Source organism: Osmia bicornis, chromosome 6 (assembly GCF_907164935.1).
Source record: "Osmia bicornis bicornis chromosome 6, iOsmBic2.1, whole genome shotgun sequence".
Lineage (NCBI taxonomy): Eukaryota > Metazoa > Arthropoda > Insecta > Hymenoptera > Megachilidae > Osmia > Osmia bicornis.
In genome coordinates this window covers 4,043,070-4,064,314 of record NC_060221.1, presented here as the reverse complement: position 1 = coordinate 4,064,314, position 21,245 = coordinate 4,043,070, and the positions used below count along the sequence as shown (strand labels likewise).

General features: G+C 36.8%; 2 protein-coding genes and 1 long non-coding RNA gene across 8 annotated transcripts in view; 1 reads left to right on the top strand and 2 right to left on the bottom strand.

Annotated features, from left to right (window-relative positions):
* The first annotated feature begins 6,328 nt into the window (after positions 1-6,328).
* LOC123987884 (piggyBac transposable element-derived protein 4-like) lies at positions 6,329-7,977 on the top strand. The gene has a single exon (XM_046286190.1). The coding sequence runs from the start codon at positions 6,682-6,684 to the stop codon at positions 7,975-7,977; it is 1,296 nt and encodes a 431-aa protein (XP_046142146.1). The 5' UTR covers positions 6,329-6,681.
* Positions 7,978-10,104: 2,127 nt separating this feature from the next.
* Positions 10,105-16,142, bottom strand: LOC123987880. The gene is made up of 2 exons (XR_006829519.1): positions 13,214-16,142; positions 10,105-12,818 (listed from the first exon to the last, which is right to left on the bottom strand). It is a non-coding gene; the product is annotated as an uncharacterized LOC123987880 (long non-coding RNA).
* A 911-nt stretch (positions 16,143-17,053) lies between these two features.
* LOC114880438 (kinesin-like protein KIF13B) overlaps positions 17,054-21,245 on the bottom strand; it is a 57,343-nt gene continuing 53,151 nt past the window's right edge. For all 6 annotated transcript variants that reach the window (XM_046286167.1, XM_046286169.1, XM_046286171.1 and 3 more), the window contains 7 exons: positions 20,020-20,171; positions 18,892-19,225; positions 18,562-18,818; positions 18,254-18,437; positions 17,969-18,166; positions 17,680-17,847; positions 17,054-17,555 (listed from right to left, as the gene is read on the bottom strand). In XM_046286167.1, the coding sequence (XP_046142123.1) occupies positions 17,467-17,555; positions 17,680-17,847; positions 17,969-18,166; positions 18,254-18,437; positions 18,562-18,818; positions 18,892-19,225; positions 20,020-20,171 (1,382 nt within the window). In that variant the 3' untranslated portion in view covers positions 17,054-17,466. The remainder of the gene's footprint in view (positions 17,556-17,679; positions 17,848-17,968; positions 18,167-18,253; positions 18,438-18,561; positions 18,819-18,891; positions 19,226-20,019; positions 20,172-21,245) is intronic.

The window sequence follows — 21,245 nt, the reverse complement described above, 5'->3', positions numbered from 1 at the left end:
AAGGGTACGGGCAGGAAGTTTCTTTGGTGGGCGCGGAGAATTTGCAAGAAAAAAGAAGAGCTGGTTCGAAGGGAACCATGAAAGACATGGTTCGGCCGCGCCTAAAAAATCATCTTCCAGCCAACCCCTGTTTCCTTTCTCATTGCCACCATACCCGACCCGTCTAATTTAAATCGTCCATCGATCCTGTCGACTCATCCTTCGTCATACCTTTTCCTTTCTTTTTCACTTGCATTCGCGACGTTTTTCTTTGGTCAAGGCTATCGCGTGACAACGACTCGTCGAAACGCGGTGGATCCCTCTTTAAGGATGATAAACGATCGACTGATTCCATTAGGAACGATAGAGATTCAGATTGGCTGGTATGCATTCATAGCTCGCTTTCAAGAAAGGCTCGTTTGCCATGGAATTTTTAATCAAATCAAATCGATTTAAGTACCTACTGGTATCTGGAATATCCAGGGAATTCGAGAGTTAATAGGAAAAATAGAAAAATTTTATTTTTCATTTTAAAGGCTGCAAATTCTAATATAAAATTTCTACTTTGAATTTGAAAAAATTAATGCCAGTTTTTCTTCCTAGAAAAGCGTACAATTTTTCCAGGAAGCGTTTAGGTTCACACGCGAATTGATGGTAAGGCCAGATCCAAGAATCCACTTAATTTCTTCGTTCCAGTAATAAATCCCGCTCGGCCCTCGATGAATACCATTATAGGTGGAAATTACATCGAACCCTCGTTCGATGCATAATCGAATCAAGTTAGTACTTGTTGCACGATAAAAATCAAGGGAGCTTCCTTGATGGATGAATCAGCGATTATGGCATCGATTCTTCCTGCTCACGAAAGGAAGCATTCGCACCTTCCTTTCCTTTCTCTTTCCATGAACTTGATGAACTTAACACGTTGGAAAGGGTTATCTTATTCAATACTGAATTTTCGATCATGCGATATCGAGTGCTTATTTCGAATCTCGTCTTTAATTATTCAATTTTTAGTGGTGATTATTAATGATTCCCATGGTATTCAACGCGTTATCCATAAGATGTTCTTTTTTTTTCTTTTTTTTTCAATTGGTCCTCATTCATTTACGTAGATCGTCTTGTAATCTATGGACACGATGACCTTTCAAGATGATCCATCGTGTTGCATTTCAATCAAACGGGAAAGGGAAATACGATGCAGATGCATCTTGCGAGCCTTGTGCATAATCATTTGCTCGATCCTTGCATTGGAATTATTTATTAGCAGAGCACAATTGGGTTGCATGTGACCGAGGACAGGAATGATCATTTCACGTGAAAACATGTTCAAGTAAGAATGATTGCGAGGAAGAAATTTGAAATTTCAATGAAAAAACTGTCCTCAACTTCTGTACAATAGACTTATGCTAAATTCACGTAACAGAGTGTAATCATTTTAATCGTCATCTGATGGAATTACGTGCAACGTGTGTGTATACGTAACACCAGAGGCGACAGCATTTATTTTCCACGGAGGAAACAAGGCAATTAACCTACGTTCAAATGAATTACTTAATTTTTCCTCCTGGTGAACGTAGAAAGAAATATAATATTGTATACACTCGATGCACGGTTTCGTTGGAATTTCCACGAGTAAAATGGACCACGGAACGTCTGTCTCTGATTTCTGCCGCTCGAGCAATTACTTAATTGTAACAGATTTCCTGTCCCTGCCTCCAACGCGGACTAGATTTCTCGCTAAGATAAGTAGCTCGTGCGTGCAGCTCGCAATTTCCCGATGATGCCGATGGGAAATGTCTGAAACGTGATTACTTATTAGAGAAAATTCGTGGTGGAAATTGCAAGAAATTTTAGACGATTAATTTTTGATGTCGCGAGGGGACGTGGATCATTCTTAAATTATTTGATTAGAAAATTTTTAGGGAAGAAATAAATACTGTCGCGATGCATCGTCGAAAATGCGTCAGCTTTTAGCATCCACAGTTGCTAAACTCGCCAGGCTGAATGAATGACTCACAATGACAGTAAGGTTTTTTCTTTTCCTCTTCTTCTCTTTTCCATGGAAGATTTTTATCCTTGCGGAATCGTTGAATAAGCAACGTTGCTCGGAGTCCCGTGAATCTGGATGCGTCGATTCTTGAGGAATCTAAAACGATCCAATCATTGATTCATCGTATCGATAACGATCGAGGATGATCAATCATCGATCGATTTCTTTTCGAAAAGTTCCAGATTTCTGAGAGTGTATCTTAATTAGTTCCAATTAGTTTCTCTGATTTTGGGAGAGAGTCATTTGTGAAATTTCAATTAATAATAGAAAGAGGAAGAAATTATATTTCTTATTAAATTAATTGCAAAGATATATCATTATTGACATTATTATGTTTTATTACCATATTGATTCATATTGGACACATTGTACTGTCATCCTGGTTTCTCGTCATTTTATTTCCGATCGATATCACGGATCATCGCTGATTCACGCATTAAATAAATAAACTCCTCAGACGTGTCAATTATTATAAATTATCTTTTATACTTCTATGTTACACTCCGTTTCATTCAAAAAGAAAATACCATTAGAGCCATATTATAATTAAAATCTTCGTCAATTTTTCCATCAAACTATCGAATCAGAAGTAAAATATTCCAATACCTTGCGTTGCATAATCAATACATTGCAACAAGATGCTGACAATTGTTCTTCCGGCTATTTGTATTTAATCATTTTAACAGGAAACAGGGTTTTTGACTTTGGTAAGCTTTCCGGTGAGTCAGATGGATAAAACGAATCAAATATAAAATCCTCCACCCCTTTGCAGAATCTCTGGTAATGGATCGGTTAGCAACATGCGCGAAACACGTGAGTCCCGTTGCGATTTATTAACACGAAATCGGCACGCTTCAGAATTCGAAAAGCCAGGTGCAATCAGGTTTCCGCGTAGCCGATCGTTCGATAAAAGCGATCACGTAGGCACGTGCCTGCCCCGGCTCGTTCGGTTTACAGATTTATGCGAACGAATGACGGAAGTGGGTGAGAACGGTGCAGGAAATCGTGTAACGATCGTACTCTCAATGTAACCGGCCACTCGAAATTCACCGCGCGAACTGGAGGGATGAATTAACGATTCCGTCACCCTGACAAATCCGTCGGTTAATTAAATACGAAATTTTGAAAATCGAGACTGAGGCCTCTCTGTACGTGCACCGACTCTGGTAAAGGAAATTAAAATCAGACATTTCAGAAGGATTCTTGAGGATATGTTTGTTGTTTTAGAAATTGAAAAATCATCGTGTTAATCATTTTTATAATGAGGGAAGTTTGAACTCTTTTAACATTGACGCACCGTATGCGTCATGCATTTTTTTTAATAGCTGTTGAATGCAAATCTTTCGCAAATTCTCTTAGAATACTTGTTAAGTATTCTCAGCTCGTTCAGATGGACGTTTACAAGGCAGTCAAGTATAAAACAGTTGCAGCGAAATCACGCTTTCTCACATCAGCGATGATGTAACTATACTTTAATTCCGAATTTCTAATCTTCACGGTCCTATTCACAGGCATTCATCGAAATGCATAAAATTTAGCAACGTTCTCTTTAAAAATTAACCCTCGATTCATTTTTACCGAAGGTAAATTCTCGTCGATACTAATTAGAGAGAAAGAAACGTAATAATGAAAAGCAATTGAAACCACGAAAACACCTGATCCAGCGAAGGTTTTCGATCCCACTGGCGGCATTTCGAAAAGCACCAAGGGATTCCTGTAACACGGCTACTTAACCTTGCGGGAAATCATCTGAATAATTCAACGTTTAATTCAGAAACCGTCTATGGCATATCTAATTTTGATGCGCAAACGTTAGATACATATGTATCCGCATGGGTGTTGAAGTAAGAACCTCGTCTCTTTAACGAGAACGTAGCTCTCCTATTCCGTCTCCTTTATCGTGATAGAAATATCTAAACGATGGAAGTTTCACTGAAATCGGTTAAGTTTCTTCGCGTCTAACGATCTTCGGGATGGTTGAAAAATTCGTGATCGAAGGTGATCGATTCGAAGGTTGAATATCGTGGGCGCTCGTAAATTTCCTCCCACGCTCCCCTCGCCAAATAGCTTCGCTGCTCTATAATTTCCCATTTCTACCAGGATTATCCAAAGTGAAAACGTCGTTTCATTCAAACTCGTTGTTCCACGAATTTCCAACGTGTTTCCTTATAAACAAAGCGGTGTGGATGAAAGAAAAATGTCCACGAGCAGAGAACGGCCGTGTCGCATTCCGATTTCGCACACCCTCCGAACCCTCGATTCCAATGCATTTATGCAGTGATGCAGCCGAGACGCGCCTTCCTCAGCAACGGGCCACAGCCGTTTCTTTTTCGTCTGTCGAACACCCATCTTCTCGGTCCCCTTTTTTTCTTTCGTTCATCGTCATTCCCCTCGGCACCGAGCGTCAAATACAAATTTCACCTGCCACCAGGGCGAAGTCAAAACACGGGAACGACGAAACGTGCCCGCAAAGCGTAGGCTCGTTGTTTTGCAGCAGACGTGGCGCGTTGACACGACCGGCACACGCGTGTTAAGTACAACGCCTCCTTGTTTCGTGCGGTACATCGTGCAATGTAACGTTGTTTTAACACGCCGGGGGTCATTCGTGGCCAGCGACGGCTGCGTCGCGACGTCAGGTCTGATATGTAATCAGCGCGCGACGCACCGGGTGCGTCGTCATTTGTAATACGCTGGTAATGCTCGACGCACCCGGTGCGTCCTCATTTCTAATACATTAGTAACACAGGACGCAACGGGTGCGTCGTCATTTCCAATACACTGGTAACGCGCGACGCACCAGGTGCGTCGTGTCTGAAATAACAAAATCCTCAAATTTCAATATAAAAATTTCGATAATATTTAAAAGCTCGATATAGTAATGGTGTTGGAAAAAATTTTAACGATCGATCGATCATCAATAAGTACCCATCACGAGTCATGAATCGGTGATTTATGCATCCTGCCGACTTATGGTCAGGACACGTCGTTGCATCGGTATGATGGCAAGGTGCAAACACCTTCCTTCTGAACTTTTTCTTTTTTTTTTTTTACGAGCGTGTGTATCACGGTGAAACGAGCGTTTATATTGCGGGGTGGACATTATATCGTTGGTGCATGATTCGCGAAGGGAAGCAGAGACAAATGGCGATCGGTGTTGGCCATGGGTAAGTTCAGTGATCCCGTCGTGTTCGAAACGCAGATCAGCCTCGTCCGGCAACGCGAGACACAACTAGCCCTGTTGTATGTATAGCGAGAGTACATGGGTCTCTTTGCCACACTCGTGTCGCGAGCAAAGAAGAAAAGAAAAAAAGGAGAGAAGCGAACTCTTGCGCTCTTACACCGAGAACACGGCCATGACGTGAAAGCAAAAGAAGGCATGCGTTACATCCGAGGCTGGTGAATGTCAATGGCTAGGGCACTTCTTGGAATTCCGACGAAAAATCGATGATCCCGACCGGTGGATCGATCACCAAATCATCAACCTCGTCCGTTCACCTTTCCTCTTTTTATAAACCACCAAATTCGGTTCCATCGATTTCGTTAGATTCTTGCAAACAATTCGTTCCTCTCTAAGTGTCGCGGTTCAGCCCAGATCAGCGACACTTTCAGGGGTATCGTTGTATTTCATTTAAATTGAATCAAACTTGAACTTGTGCTCAAGGTACCTAGGTTCGTTTAATAATAGTTATGTTTTTTTAAATCGATGCATAAGTTGGAACTATGCATAATTATATTACCATTGTGTCCTTAAATTTATCAAGGCTTCAGCTATGCTAATGTTCTTCGTTTAAGATTAATCTTATGCACATTAGGGCATAATTCAAAAAACATAATTTTTTTAGAGGACACGTTAAAATAACTCTTCTTTATTACAATGTAAACAATAATGATTTAAGGAGAATGATGGTAATGAGGCTATAAACGTGTTTCATTGTCAGAGCCTTGAAGTTTGAATATTTTAAACGATGCATATTTTCGTATTCTTCATTTTATAGCGTATTTATACTAGTTGCTTTCAAACATTTTACTTCACATTCGTATCCTTTTTTCTTCGAAATTTAATAACTGTAATCTAGCGCAAAATCGTTTCTCATTCGCACCGATGCGAATAACAATCTATCACTTACGTAATCCGCTTGTCTAGTTAATATTTCATCCTGTTATTTTCTCATCACTAACGACACATCGGTTGCTCGTAGACAACTAACAAATAAAAATTTTCAACGTATCCGTTCGTCTGGCGCAATTAAAAGCAGAGCCAGTAATTACTGGCGATTGTAGAACGCCAGTAATTAATCCTTTGAGTGCTATGGGCGCATATATGCGTCCGGCGAAAGCTATTTGTGTGGACTATGGGCGCATATATGCGCTTGGTAAAAGTTATCAGCATGGACTAAGGGCGCATATATGCGTTTGTCATTTTTTTCGATCTTCCGCGTAGTAATATTACAATTAGCTTTATGTGAGATGAACATGTGTGTGTTCCTTAGTAACGGCAATAAACAGAAACAAATTATGGTGCGTTATAACAATTATCTGTTTCTTTCGCGAAGAGTCGTAATTGTTGTCAGTCACGAAAGCTGTGGTTGTAGCAGTTGCAAACGCGGTACAGTAGTGCAGTGTATAATTTATTATATTACATTTGATTTATGACATCCCCGAAAATGTCGAGTAATCCTGAAGAATATATTACAAGGGACGACAGTGAAATAGGAAACGATTATGATTCAAGCGCATCAATGAATAATGTGTACCAATTTGCTCCTTTATCGTCGGATTCTGATGAAGATACAGATAACATTATAAATAATCGATTAGCTGGACGGAAAAGTATAAATAGAAAACGGCCCAGATTATTGAGTACCTCTTCAGAAGAAGAAGATTCAAATTTATCTCCAAATATCGAGAACTGTGACCAGACTGGAAGATTATTGTGGTCCAAAAATAATTTGTCGCCTACACTACATATTTTTGATGAACACAATTCAGGAGTAAAAGGATATTTGAATGCACAGTCAACACCCTTAGATGCCTTTCAAATGTTCTTTTCGGAGGAATTAGTTTCACAAATTACCACGCAGACAAACAATTATTGCAAATATGTACAAGAACATACAACATATAAAATGAATTCCCGTGGTAAGAAGTGGAGGGATGCTTCAATCTCTGAAATGTACCAATTTTTATGTGTTACAATGCTAATGCCGCGTATGAAGAAACTGTCTTTGAGAGAATATTGGTCTACCGATGAAATGTTGAAAACCAATATTTTTCGCCAAATAATGGCACGAGACAGATACATGTTATTATTACAAATGTTGCACTTCAATGACAATAATATAACAAATGACGATCCATTAACAAAAATACGACCAGTAGTTGATAAACTAAAGATATCCTTTTCACAATCGTTCACGCCATACGAAAATCTGTGCATTGACGAAAGTCTTTTGCTATACAAAGGTAGATGTTATTTTAAACAGTTTATACCTTCTAAGAGAAGTAGGTTCGGTATCAAGACATTTCTCCTTTGTGACTGTAAAACTAATTATATATTGGATTTTATAATTTATACTGGAAGAAAAACAGATATTAATGAAAATAATACAGCCATTGGGATTTCCGGAAATGTTGTAATGACACTTCTTCAACCATATCTGGAAAAGGGCCATACACTAATTACGGATAATTGGTATACGAGCCCACGTTTATTTACTTTATTACATCAACACAAAACCAACGCATTTGGAACTGTTCGTAAAAATAGAAGTGAAATGCCCCATATGGAAGAAAACCTGAAGAGAGGAGAAATTTGCTACCGGTCAACCAATATTTTATTGGCAATGAAATGGCGTGACAAAAAGGACGTCTGGATATTGTCTTCTGTACACGCAGCAAGGTTGATTGAAATTCCGAAAAAAAGATTATCGTACAGGGTTAAATAAGATAAAACCATCGTGTATCGTAGATTATAATTCTAACATGGGCGCTATAGATAGAGTTGATATGATTTTAAGTACACTTAATTCTGTAAGAAAAACTATAAAATGGTATAAAAAGTTTTTTTTCCACTTATTAGATTTAGCCATATATAATGCATATATTCTATACCAACATTCTACTGGTTCGAAACAAAAATTTAATGAATTTCAACTGGCACTGATAAGAGATATTTTACGAAAATACCAAGAAAGTAGAAGTAAATCAGGAGGAGGAAAAAGAAAGTCCGAAGATTTACCGTTTCGTTTAACTGACAGACATTTTCCATCAAAATGTCCTTATCAAGAGAGTAAAGCACAATTATCAAGAAGAAAATGCGTTGTTTGTACGAAACATAAAAGAAGGAGTGATACGCGATATGAATGCAGAAAATGTGATGTCGGTTTATGTATTGATAATTGTTTTGAAATTTATCACACACAAATAAACTATTAATTTTAGTGAATTTAAAGTATTGTATTATTTTTAGCAAAATAAACTTAAGGATTTAAAAGTAAATATTTTATTGTTTAAAATATAAGTTTGAAGCTTTTCCTATTTTTGTTGTATTTATTGAGTTTAGTTTTTATTTCTTATTTTCAAGTTATTGTAAATTTTACTGTTTCTAATAAATAATTAATGCTCGAAAATAACGTTCTTCCATTAATAATTTCATGCAGAAAAATTACAATAATAACTTATTATTGTTATTATTTGACTTAGTTACGCCTTGAATAGTGAATCATCAGAGTTCATGTTAGTGAAAAAGTATTCCGGCCACAGCGATCGCCAGCGCTAGGCGCGCGCCGGCCATGCGAAGCGTATAGGCAGAAAGTATTCAGCACTCAAAGGGTTAATATCCTCTACAATTAAAGGGACACCGTTTTCCGTGAAACAGTTCCAATTCTTCGTTGAAACAACTTCAAGTGTATTTCTATTAGAAAAATTCTCATTTTTCACTATTTCTACCGTTCCCCTGTTTCTGTTATTTTCCTTTTTCCGCTGCATCGAGCAACGTATTAATTAAGAATCATCCTGCATCCGTGGAGGCTAGTTATTTACGCGACCAAGGTGAAGTTCAGGAACGATCGCGAGAATGTTTCGACGAAGCAAACATTGGCTGAGAGGCGGTTTTTCAAGTGGCATATTAATTGCAGACATCTTGTCTGATCGGTTCTGTATCGATCACTCGAATGCACTCGGGTGCATGCTCTGTCTACTTTAAACGCGTGTTTGCTCTGCGTTGAGAGATCGAGAACGTCGTGTTACCGGGACAAAAAGGACCTTGAGAATCCTGCCCGGTGTCACCGACATTCCCACAGGAGTCATCCTCTATTATATTTAAATTGGGCGAGCGTGCCTCGCGCCCAATATGCAGCTGCACGTGTGCGCAGTTGCACGTGAGTCAATACGCGGCCACGTAGCCGAGCACGGCCCACGTTCCTTCCATTTTCTCTCTTTTCCCTTCCACCTCGACAAAGGATGCACTTTCGTTCGTCATCGGACGGGTCCCCGTTCGCCGGAAGTGCGGAATGTTAATTGCACGATGCTGTCTGCGTTAATATTTATGCTAATCGCTCGTATAATTAGGTGACAGGGGTTTCTTCAGCTCTTCTTTTTTTTTCCAACACCGAATTTTTGTTTGAACTTATCCGGTAGCGTTGTGTTCAGTTTTGCGGTGAGATTTGAATATTTAACGAGAAGAAAGTCAACAGAGATGAAGTGTTTTTTAAATACTTCTTCTTTTGTTACCGAGATTTCAAATAACACCGCTTTTTTTTCCAGTGAAGAATTTTGCACCTAAACGTCCTTCTTTTATTAGTTATCCTGATTTTTGCGAATAAAAGAAAATTTTTTACCTTTCAAACCGAAGAGACTTTCTTATCGAACAACACACAGGCAGAACATTAAATTATACTTTTATTATATTCATAAAAATTAAAATGTACACACCTTATTGTTTAAGTCATACTCGTATCAGCTTCTATGCAAGTATCGCAGTATGTATAATATTTAACAATAGAGGTATAGGTACTCTCGAGACGAGACGAGAATTTACGAAACGAATACATGAATTTCCAATTTCGGTTTTCCTTTTCTTTTTTTTTTTTTGGTTGTTTCTTTTATGTTGGTTTGGAGGAGGAGGGTGATACGGTATTTTGTTTAGCTTACATCCGATAATTATTAATATTATTGACTGCTTACAAAATAATACTATTACACAGTAAGTCATCTCTCGGTTTACGACACAGTTCCGGTGTACTCCACAGAATAATTATATCATTTTAGTCCCGCGGATGGCCTACGAGATCGAATAAAGTTTTATTTCAGTAAGTATATTCTGTCTGCGTTTACGGCAATAAACGGTGGGGGGGACAAACCGCGCGATTCGCTATAAAAAAAACGAAAGGTGAAATAATAAAAGAATGATTAGCTTCCTTCGAAGAAGTTACATGGAATATATCACCTACCTACACTTTTAATCATATATTTTCTTAAATTTTTTTTTCTTTTCATTACTTTTATCTCTCTTCACCGTCTAAGCACGTCGTGCCACTAGTGCGTACGCCTGCGATCGGATTTTTCTCTGTGCGTCTGATTAACTCTGTGTGATTAAAGGTCCGTTCACTCATTAAACATAGACACATTTTTTATAAATAAAATTCTCATATTCTAAATCGAAGATCGTTCAACGAAAAAGAGTACTTTTATATTTCCACAAAGAATACAGGTATTTCGAATAATTATTATGCCACACATGTGAACGGACCTTAAGGCACCTGATAACTCGTTCGCTATTAGCATTCAAATATAACATTTTTTTTTTTTTAATTATAAAATAATATAATTTTGAACCATGTATTTTGTATTTTATATTATTTCCTTTGGACTCTACGACAGACTTACTAATTATAATTAATTTTCGCTCTTAGCGAAAGGGTTAATTTTATTAAAAAATGTGAGGCTGATAGCGAACGCGTTAAAAGGTAGTCGCTGAAAAGTGATGTTAACTAAAAAAAGAATCATATACAATGCATAAATTGTCAGAATGAAACTGGTCCATCAAGCAGTCGGATAAAGGGTGTCGATTAGTTACATATGTTTTGGTACGGTATGTGTTTACACTCGTGCAAGTGAGCGATCACGTCGTTCAGTTCACAAACGGTCTCCGGGCAACGTGCACAGTAGCAGCAGCGTGCGCGAGAAAGGTACGATGCTAATTATTATCGATCTAATTAATGGAATTTGAATTTCCGTCGACGCGACGTATTTAATCGTTCTCTTTCTCTCTCTCTCTCTCGCTCTCTAATGCGTAACACGAAATAAAAAGTCGCCTAAGCGCCTTTTTCTCATCTATGTATTCTTACTTTATATTACACTGCCGGCTGGATCGTCGCTGCGATCGTGATCGTAACAGTGATTTTACGATTCGTTGGAAACCAGTCATGGTATTAACGTATTTACATCGCACGATTCACGTGGAACGATTTTTCCCTGACCAGCTTCCTTGAATTCTGTGTACAGTCAGGTTTTCGAGTAATTTGCAATAATTAGTAATTTATCGAGGGTAGAATTTTGATACTTGATTATATAGTAATTAACGATGGCATATTTGGAAAATTTTTCATTCGTGTAATCAAGTTTTCTTGCACTTTTACGATTTCGATCAGAGCAACGTATCGTTACAATTTTAGGACGGTTCAAGTTCGATTTACTTCGTGTTCTTATTTGTCAATGTTTCTTTTTAAATGAAAAAGTTACATAATTCTATATTGCAACAGTAACAAGATCCCAATCTTCATTGAATTTAAAATCATAGTCATCGTTGAATTATCTCTATTTAACAAAAAAATTAATTGCTATTGTCAGTAGTTACGTAAAAAGAAAAAAGATTTGTACGTTTAATTGACAGTTGAATGAAGTAAGGAAAGGAAGAAATGATATTTATAATTAATTATGAAATTCAAGTGAAAAGACGGGATAATTTGATCACGCGAGTGTATAATGAAATAGCAGAACATCCCGGAACTCGTCCTTGTACCGTCCCATAGTCTTATATAAGACATCCGAATAGATATCAGTTGAATGGGAACTGACTCTAAACACGTTCTCTGCCTTTAATCACGCAATGCAAAAATAGGCTTTCCTATTTCCGGTCACCTAGGTACCGGAGGGAGTGACACAGCGAATCTACGAATCTACAGAGAATTTCCAAAAAACCTTACAATCTATGTATCGATCATTTTCTTCTCGACTAATTTCTCTTGCTCTGCACATTCGAACAGATGTTATTCTACTTTATAGTAGCGCGAATTCCCGACCCATTGAATTTATATTTTAGCATCTTGAAAGCGGTAATACCGGTATTTAAGCATGTCGAAATATGGAAATACAGGTATTCGAGAAATCCCGAATCCGAAATACCGGTATTCGAGGAGTGCAGGGTATGAAATATCGGTATTTTCGGGTTCCAGAACTGGAGATATAAAAATTCGACCATCCTAAAATAAAGAATACCGGTATTCTATCGCTCTCAAATCAGAATACCGGTATTTAAGCATGTCAAAATATGGAAATACAGATTTTCGAGAAATCTGGAATCCAAAATACCGGTATTCGAGGACTGCAAGGTATGAAATATCGGTATTTTTGGGCTCCAGAACTAGAAATATAAAAATGCGACCATTCTAAAATAAAGAATACCGGTATTCGCTCGTACTCAAGTCAGAATACCGGTATTATAGTACCATAAAATATTAAATATCTCGTTTAAAAGTGTTCAGAATGAAAAAAAACTCCTTTAACCCTTTGAGTGCTGAATACTTTCTGCCTATACGCTCCGCATGGCCGGCGCGCGCCTAGCGCTGGCGATCGCTGTGGCCGGAATACTTTTTCACTAACATGAACTCTGTTGATTCACTATTCAACAATTACGGCTCTTCGCGAAATAAACAGATAATTGTTATAACGCACCATAATTTGTTTCTGTTTATTGCCGTTATTAAGGAACACACACGTGTTCATCTCACATATAGCTACTTGTAATATTACTGCGCGGGAGATCGAAAAAAATGACAAACGCATATATGCGCCTTTAGGCTATGCTGCTAACTTTCACCAAGCGCATATATGCGCCCATAGTCCACACCAATAGCTTTCGCCGGACGCATATGTGCGTCCATAGCACTCAAAGGGTTAAACTTATTTCCAAAATACGTGGTTCTTTGAATCGGGAATTCGAGAAGGTACATACAATGAACGAAAATTGCACGGTCGACAACGCTATTTGGTCGCACCAAGTTCGACGTAATGCAATGTACAATGTCAGCCTCCTTATCGTTAATACGCTAACAATAAACGAAGGGACGATGATTAGGGAAAGGGAAAGGAAAGGGTTGTGTAATTGGGCCTGAAAGCTGGTGCACATCGTGTACTATAGTATTCTTACATACTGTGTCGATAAACGTCTAAGTACCAGTGTGGTTGATGGTATTTTTTTTACTTTGCGCACGTACGTTTTTGTCTTTTGTTATTTGCTCTTTTCATTTTTTTTTCTCTCTTTACATTACATTAAAATATAACACCAATCTCGACTCGCTTACATTATACATATACATGTGTGAGTTTTTTTTTTTTTTTTAATGTATTTTAGCGATGATCGTTCGAACAGTCTCTCACCGTGAAGCGTTTAGAAGAGTTCCGAATTCAATATTAACGTGATTGCACTTTGTCGTAATTGACGACACTGGAAAATGTAGGCTCACTGTGGATAGCATTCAAAATTTTTCTTTAGAGGAAATTTGCAAAGGAATTAAATGCTCGTTTGTGAATCATTTTTGCATAAAGAAAAACAGGCCCAAAAATTATAAAATAAAATTTTTAGACGATATAATAATTCTTATTATACTACACAAGTAATTGTAGAAATATGGCACGGAACGTTTGAAAAATGATAAGTGCATATAGAAAGAGAGTGATGATTAGAGAAACGAGAAGAGTGCAGCATAAAATAGCAAAGGATTTTCACAGCCTTTTGTTATTTAGGAGAGAAATTCGTGTAGATTTTTTTAATATTCTGAGAAACTGGACCCGTGCAAACCATTTGTTTTTATTTTATTATTTTGGAACTTAGACCGTGTCTGGTTGCATCTGTGTTGGGTAATGTTAAACTCGGAAGTCTTCCAGAGACAGTTCGTAAAACCGATTGGTCGAAAATATTATTTCTAGAATCCGTTATGGGTACAAAGTACAGTTGCGAACGATTATCACATAGATAATTATAACGATAAAAATGGACATTGTCTTATCGTGGGATGGAATAGGCTGTGTAAGCTCCGTCAATGCTAGATGCTCCGCTGCAATTAAAAAATAAACAACAAAAAAATAAAAAAAATTGATATTTTATAATGTACATAGGGTTGTTCAAAGTTAAACGATCAAATTTTATACAGAATGCAGTCGCATGATTAAAAGAAAAATATTTTACAAATTATATTTCTTGATAGTTCCATAATTTAAAAAGAGGAGCTTAGATTTTAGAATGTTAAGAATGAAAATTTATTCTTAATTACAAAAGTCACATAAAGAAATTTGTAAGTTTTATTCACATTGCATAAAATTGAAATAAATATACACCATTCTTTATAACAGCAATGTTTGATTATTTAATTTTTGAGTACCCTGTATGTACATATAAAACAAAAATAAAATAATTGTATAAAACATAGCGTGTAAAAGAAACGATTGCAAGTTGTCGAAACTTTCTCGTTAACCCTTTGAGTGTCAAATAATGATGTTACTTTCATTTATAAAAAATTTTCTCTTTAATAATAAATGAATTCCAATATGTTATTATTATGTAAAAATTTCATGAAGATCATGCATGATTGTTGAAATATTTCATCTGAAAAATAGTCTGACACTCAGAGGATTAAAACTCAACGAAACGAATAGAAAAAAAGAAACAAATGTAACGTTAAAAGAAAAACTAAAAACCTGTTGTCTGAAACGAAGAATTTTATTATATCCTATGCCAGGCAGGCATGTAGCATCACTGTGACATTTATGAGTCTTAATTTTCTTTCATCTTTAATAATCTTGAATTACCAAAAAATGGACAGAGATATTACCGTTCGATCGCGACGTTTCTTTTCTCGTACAAAGACTCTTCTTTTTTTTTTTTTCTTTTTTAATTCACGTTTGTACGCGAGAACAAGTCCCATTTTTTGTCGCAACAAAGAAACGTCACGTTACGGTGTTGTTTTTTTAATTATTTATATTCAATAAATATTACGTATAGTAATATGTTCATTATTGATAGCGTTAGTATTGTTCTAATTGGACAGAAGAGTTATTTTCTTTTTTTTGTTCTGCGGTTGTTTCGTGTTGCTGTTGTTCACAATTTCTTTTTTTTTTTCGAATGAATTTATTTGCGACTACACCTTAATCGTTCATTCCTTTACTTTTCTCCACTTCTTTGTTTCGTCTTTGCTTATCCTTCGTTATACTCCACACAATCTATTCCGTGAATTAAAAAAAATACGTTATAGTTATTTGATTTTTCCCTCAGGCGATACATACAGTTGTGATTACATATATTTCGAGAATTCGCTTTTTTTTTTTTCTTTTATCCTAAAGAAGGGATTACATTTTAGTCGATTGAACGAGATGACGTGAATATCGTTAATTCATTTTTTTTTCACTGAGCTTAAATCGCATTGAAATCTGTATCAAATATATATATGTATATTATCAGAGTTCCTCGCGATAAACGATTAGAGAAGAAATTAGAAGGGATGGTGCAACGAAGCTTATACAGGAAAAGAAAGAAATCAATATAATTACATAAACGATGAAAGTGTAATAATAAAGCAAGCTCGGTTTTCTTAGTCGTTTTCTTTTCATTGTCTACTTAGCTAAACTTATAAACCTAATATTGCGATCCTATGTAACCATGTTGCATTCGCAGAAGATTGAGTTGGCCTAAGTGTTAACGTAATTAATGTAATTAACGTAATCTAAATTAGATTCTTTGCAAATTCGATGCTTTCCAAATTGGACCTTTTAAAAATTTAATGCTTTCCAAATTGGACCTTTTAAAAATTCGATACTTTTCAAATTGGATCTTTTAAAAATTTGATTCTTTCCAAATTGGACCTTTTAAAAATTTAATGCTTTCCAAATTGGACCTTTTAAAAATTCGATACTTTTCAAATTGAACCGTTTGCAAATTAAATTCTTTGCAAATTAGAATTTTCTAAATCAGATTCCATACAAATTGAATTTCTTCTAAATCACACCATTCGCAAATTACATTTTTTCCAATTTGCATTCCTTGCAAATGAAACATTTCCCGAATAGCATATTTTTCTAGAGTTAAAAATCAGAGGCTAATACAAACTTCTTTTCACCATGCAACATCCAAGTTCGACGCATCTATAAATTAACGCGTGTCATGTTCGCGTGTAATAAACGTAATATTTGCCGGGCAAAAAGGGGTATTTATGTTACAATAAAAAGGAACTTAACGGGGTCGCGCTAAAAAAATACAATATGTATATATATATATATGAAACAATTGTATACATATAAAATCTTTAAATTAATCTACACAACAGCGCGGTGATTCGCGGTCTTTATTTTTCTTTAATTCATGAATTTTGGCTGTCCCTGTTATCGATCAATTTTTCTGATTCACTTCTCCACAATTTAAATTACCGCCTGGTAATTTTGGAGAGTGTATCTATTAATTATTATGCATGTATTTGCGTTTATATTTAAATATGCCAGATACATTCTGATTTTATTTAAATGCGATTGTTGCTTTATGGAATATTTCCCTCTTTTATTTTTTTATTTATCAAAGTCGACTCGCCATCATTCGTCTTTCTCCCTTTCTTCTTAAGAATGTACAATTAAATCGGAAATTAAACGATCACTTTCAGTTTCGTGTAAAAATTAAAATGGCTCGTCAATACCAGTCGGTGAAACGAAAATTGTGGAATGCTTACAGATCGTTCGTTCTTCTCCTTTTTTTTTTTATATATATATAATTAAACATCGTCGTCGTCGGTGACTGTCGATATATAATTAAGGGCCAACCGTGTATCGACTCCGTTCCTACGCTACTGAAAAAATGCGAAATAGATACTAAATGCTTTTTCCATCTCAACACATACCATATTTTTTTTTTTTTTTTAAAATCGTTATCGATGGATTCCAATGCTTCGTGTGTGTGTGTGTGTGAGATACACATTAATGACCTAACGTTTCAAGTAATTATTTATAAGTATTAATAATCCATAGCTGCCCTAAACGTCTAAGGGACTGAAACACTGCTGCTACACATATCAATAGGCATGTAGCAATTAGGATATTTTTTTTTTTTCTTCTTTTGTTTTCTTTAGTGGCTTAGTAGTAGAACGAAGGTTACGATGAAGCGGTGTGTGATCCGTTTACTTGCCACGTGGAGAGGATCGTGTGCCGGTTGTTGAGAGACCTTCTCCTCGGCTTCGACTTCGGTGCAAGGAATGTAAACCCTCACCTGAAAGAAACACACCCATTTCAAACTAATTAATATTCGTATATAAGTGGTCCCGGGCATTAGCTTTATCGTTGTCATTAATTTTCCTTGAGATATCTATTCGACAGATTTTTATTTCACATACCTCTGCTGACGCTTCTGCGCATCGGTGCAGATTGAGGAAGAGTAAACGTGTAGTTTCTAAGTGCTCTGCCTCGTTTGTCTTGAATTAATTTGTCCACTTTCACGAATATTCCGCATTTTGGTCGACACGTGAAGTACCTATGGCCGTTCACAGCACCATCGTTTTTACCTGAAACATAAATTGAAGAACCCTCTTTAGAAACTCTCCCCTTTCAACTTATAAATAATTCTCTTTATCTCTTCTAATATTAACTCTGGATAAGACAATTTTTAAGCGAAGGAAATCTTACCAGTAGGAGCATCAAGTTCCACTCCTATCCACGTCCCAGACGCGAATTCTGTTGGACCAACGTAAGCTATTACACCTGAATAGCTGTAAGGACGAACCAAAACTGATTCACCAACTATCACCCAGTCTGGTAGTAGTGTCTCGACTCTGCTCAAGTCGTGTCTCGAACCAAATGTTGAACTCTTTTCGCTTACATCGTCTGTTAACAAAAGGCAGAGAAGAAATTTTTAATAGATATTCATCAAAGATAAAATAGATCTAATTTTAGAGAATAGTATGTATGTACCATCGATTCTTTCTGAGGAGCTGTTATCACCGTTTTCGTAGGGCATGCTAGGTTGCATTGATTGTTCCAGTCGTGCCGCAGCTTTGCTCTCTGAAACTTGTGGACGGACCATAGGGAATGAAGCTCTGTGCTGAGAACTCGTAGGCCTTCCTGTGTTGGCAGAAGCTTTTCTTCGTCTCACCACCTGGAAATTAGAATTGTAATTCCAAAATTGAGATTCTTCCAAATCAGGTTCCTTAGAATTTTGATTTCTTCTAAATTAAATTTTCTCCAATTTGCATTCATTGCATTTATTAATCAATAATTACCTTTCCCGGTGGTAATTTTGTGTGCACAACCGAGCTACCCTCCAAAGGACTATCTTCACCGGAATTCGACGTCTGACTAATTTCCATATCGCTTTTCCTCCGATTGCTTAAACTCTGACTCGGTGCATCCTTCTTCTGAACAGTTGCATTCGTCGAGTTGCTATTCGCATCGCTGTCGCTTTTCGTCGAAGATACAGGACTGTCCATATCCGCGTCCATGTAGGCACCCGTTTCTTCCAAGTTCTTCCTAGTTCGCTCTGCAATCAATTACACATATTTAATTGAAAAATCATTTCGTGATACGAATAATCTAAAACTCATTATACCGACCCTCGTTACAACTGCTCTCCATCACGTTCAGATTACCCAAAGCGTTCGTCACCTCCCCCATGTATTCCTCCGGCGTTTCCTCCACCAAAGAGCTGTCCATTCGTTCCGGTTTCTTCCCCTCGAGTAGATTCCGATACTCCAAATCCGGCGTTTCGTCAACGCTGATCGATTTCACGGAGATCGAATCCTCGGACGTGAGGTTCGTCGTCGACACAGCTTGGGAACCGTAACCGCTGCTGCTCATGCTTGGCGTGTTGATCTTCGTCGATTGAAGTTCGACAAGAGAATCCAGTGTGCGTGAAGAAGTTAGCGGTTTTACTGGTTTCGCCGGTGCCTGAACGTAATCGTGTGTGACTTGATTGTGACAACGATGCCATTTATTCGTGGTTATAACATGTCTTGGCGATCAACACCACGAGAAGAAACAATCTTACGCGAGATTTTGTCTGATTCTGAAGTATGGTTTCGTTAGAAATTATTTATAAAATAGGCAATTTTGTTTAGAAGCTAATATTGTTTGAAAAAAAAGAAAAAAAAAGTTTCACGTTGAGTGTTTCTTCTTTGAAAAGAAATTTTTGTTTCAATGCCTTCGAGAGTTCATCAATGGGATCATATTTGCTTTATTTAGTGTCTTTCAAGAATTTTCATGTGTAAGATTACACGGAGATGGAGTTTTAGTCTTACGGTAAGGGTACGTCTGACTAACGACGCGTTGTACTACTTGCCCGCGCGCTGCGCCAGTTTCAGTAGTACGAGTCAACGATAACTCCTCCTATCTTCTAATACAGGGATGGGCAAATAGCGGCTCGTTAAGAGTTTTTTGTGGCTCGTTAAGATATTCAGAAAAATCCGCCTTGAACCCAGATTTCCAATAAAACTGCCACTATTTTATTTTATTTATATTTATTGATCTTTATTTTAAAAGGTGCGGCTCTCGAGCCAAAACAATTGCCCACCCCTGTTCTAATACATAGAGTACTTGAAATTTCGCTTCGAGCAAATGTAAAAGTGTACTCTTTTATTAATAATTGAAAAAATCAGTGATGATAGTGAAAATGGAAAGGATTCAAAGTATCTAACTAAAATCTATGTAATAATGATTCCAATATACCAAAGAACGTGTACTACCTGATACGAGTCGTATTCCGAGTAATCAGCATCGCTCTTCTCTTCGTCCTCGTCGTTGATAGGCGTCGGCAGTTGGTTTCCAACGTTCGACGTTTCCTCGTGGAGAGTTGTCATTCGTAGAGCCAGTTTACTGCCAACCATATTTGGAGATGCTAAAACGAATATCGATAAATCAGATAGGAATACAGTGACCGATGGGAAGTTCGAATTGTGATTGATCGAATATCAGGGCCGATCTGGCCAATAAAATCAATTCCATTGTTGATTACAATTATTTCTCTTCGCTGGGTCGAACACACATTCTAATGTAATAATCGGGCTTATGAGTCGATCACACTAAGGGTGCCAGGTCGGTTCTGATATACATATTAGTGATAAATATTGAACAAAAGGAGTGTCCATGCCGTTCCTAAAAAAAAAATTAAAAATAAAAGGATAAAAATATATTCCACGTATTCGGTTATTTTTCTGATTATTAGGCAATCACTGGTTGATATACCGATTGATTATACAGAGTGCAAGAAAACTTTCTCTTCGCTGTATCGTCCCAGTTTTCAGCTATTCTGTATTTCAATAAGTATAATTTTAAAAGTTTGTTTACTTATCATATATTTTCTACATGATACATGGTTGAAGTTTCTTTAATTAGAAGAATATTTCTGTCGAGTGTTTTCCATGTGTAATGAGGTGTGAATCCAAATCATTCGTCTCGATCGGCAGTTAAGTAACTAACAATAAGGCTCAGAAGATTAAGCACATACGTGGAATATAAGGCAGCCTGAAATAAATATAAAACAGAGGTGAAAGAGGTACCGATTATAATTCTAAGCGATATAAAACATCGAACATATACGGAACTATGCACTGCACCATTCGGTACAGTTAGGCTGCAAAGAACGACATTAACTACCAAAGTTTCGATTGAAATAATTTAAAAAAAGAGAAACAAAGAACAGAAGACCGTGATTCTTAATGACGTATATTTATATATCTATTGTCACACTACATTAATTATTGAAATAAGGAGTAAGGAAACCAAACAGTCTACTAATCACTACTAGAATGATCGAATGGACTCTTTCAGACTTGCAAGTATTTTAGAATTTTTTTCCAAAATATTTTTACGATTGAATTTGTTAAGAAATTTAGCTAATTTTGCTGTCCACTCGGTTCTTAAAATTTGAAAATATAATTTTCTAAAAAATATAAAACAACTACAATGCAGT

Coding starts and splice junctions, on each gene's coding strand:
- LOC123987884 (XM_046286190.1), top strand. CDS start 6,682: ATGACATCCCCGAAAATGTCGAGTAATCCTGAAGAATATATTACAAGG.